This window comes from Orcinus orca, chromosome X (assembly GCF_937001465.1).
Source record: "Orcinus orca chromosome X, mOrcOrc1.1, whole genome shotgun sequence".
In the NCBI taxonomy this organism is placed as follows: domain Eukaryota; kingdom Metazoa; phylum Chordata; class Mammalia; order Artiodactyla; family Delphinidae; genus Orcinus; species Orcinus orca.
In genome coordinates, this window is record NC_064580.1 from 25486459 (window position 1) to 25487893 (window position 1435).

The following is a 1435-nucleotide window of genomic DNA, read 5'->3' on the forward strand; positions in this document are numbered from 1 at the left end:
ATTTGTAAAACTAATTTTATAAGGGCATAAATTCCTCTATGATACTACAGTAAATATTTCAATACCACTGTGAGAGGGGGGGTCCTTAAAAAATAACAGCAAGTCCTATTGGCACAAGTGCTTTTTGATTTACTCTTCCCAAACCAGTAAAGCTTTGACGTTGGGCAAGATTATTTTTGTCACTTTCTATTTATATTCTATAGGGAAACAGTGAACACAACCACTCCACTCTACTACTATTATCTTCAGGATAATAGTAGTTTCTCAAAGTACAATAGATCAACTGACTTGATAGTTAATCTTTTTAAGGTAATTACTGAGCTTTTTATTTCACAGAACACAATCCATCATTTTTGTTGGTCTTTTTTTTTAAATGTGGTTCCTTGGATTATGAAGCTAAAGATTCTGAGTCAAATTTTTTTTTACAAGTTTGTTACTGTTTCATTTTTTACTCTAATATCAAATTAACTACATTTGAGGTTTCTGTCAAAGTTTTCATATTTAATTCATTTCTTTTTCATGATTCCAAATCCATTTGGGTTCTAGGATAAAACGTGTGAATGCTCCCTACATATTTCTTTTACTAAAATATGAAGATTAGGGAAAAATCTAATAAATTTGTGAAATTGCATTTAGAATTTGGACCCAAATGCTAACATTCACACCATAAAATTTTCTACACATTCTACAGATGTAGGAAGCTTATTAATTCATATTATTCTATAAATATATACTCTATATTTAATTTGATTTAACCACATTCCATAAGTTGAATTTGAGGGGTGTTTTTAAAGTGTGGAGAGTTTAGTGTTTATTTTTGTAATCTAACAACTTTATCCTAAAATGCAGAAAATTTTTCTGGCTGGCCAGGAGGAAAACATTTCAGTGTTGAAAAGTCCATTGACTGTAACAGCCCAGGAAGCATGCCGCAGGTACAGTAGAAGAGATGCCCATCTTTGTGTAGCTGCTTTGCCAATTCCAGCTGATGATTGTTCATCAACTTTTCATTTATAACCACTGTGAGCGGCTTTCTTTTTTCCAGACTCTCCAAACAGCTTCCTGCACCTGCATGACTAATAACAAGATCTGCTTTCTGAAGGTCTTCTTTCAATGAATCCTTGTATCTGTAAACATCCAGAGTAAGTGACTCCGTACTGAGTGGTTCAGGTACCACCTTTCCTCTACCTATTTGTAGGACAAGTCGGCTGTAACGGAGGCTCTAGATTATCACGTCGTGAAAGAAATGGCTCCGCAAGAACTAGAACACCACGCAAAGACTCTGAAAAAGGTGTCACAAACTAGGGAGGGAGAGCAAGGAACAGGGTCTGTCGTGGCCCACAGCTGGGGTTGCGCGAACCACGAGCCCTGAGAAGGCGCGCTCGGGGGACGCCGTGCCGCGCGGGGACGCTGGCCGCAAGGGTGCCTGAGGCGGAGG

At 37.8% G+C, this 1435-nt stretch overlaps 1 protein-coding gene across 1 annotated transcript; it reads right to left on the reverse strand.

The window, feature by feature from the left end:
- Nucleotides 1-808: 808 nt before the first annotated feature.
- LOC117197066 (UDP-N-acetylglucosamine transferase subunit ALG13 homolog) lies at nucleotides 809-1133 on the reverse strand. Its single transcript, XM_033407970.2, has one exon. It carries the CDS (start codon nucleotides 995-997, stop codon nucleotides 839-841), a length of 159 nt encoding a protein of 52 aa, XP_033263861.1. The 5' UTR covers nucleotides 998-1133; the 3' UTR covers nucleotides 809-838.
- Between the last annotated feature and the right edge of the window lie 302 nt (nucleotides 1134-1435).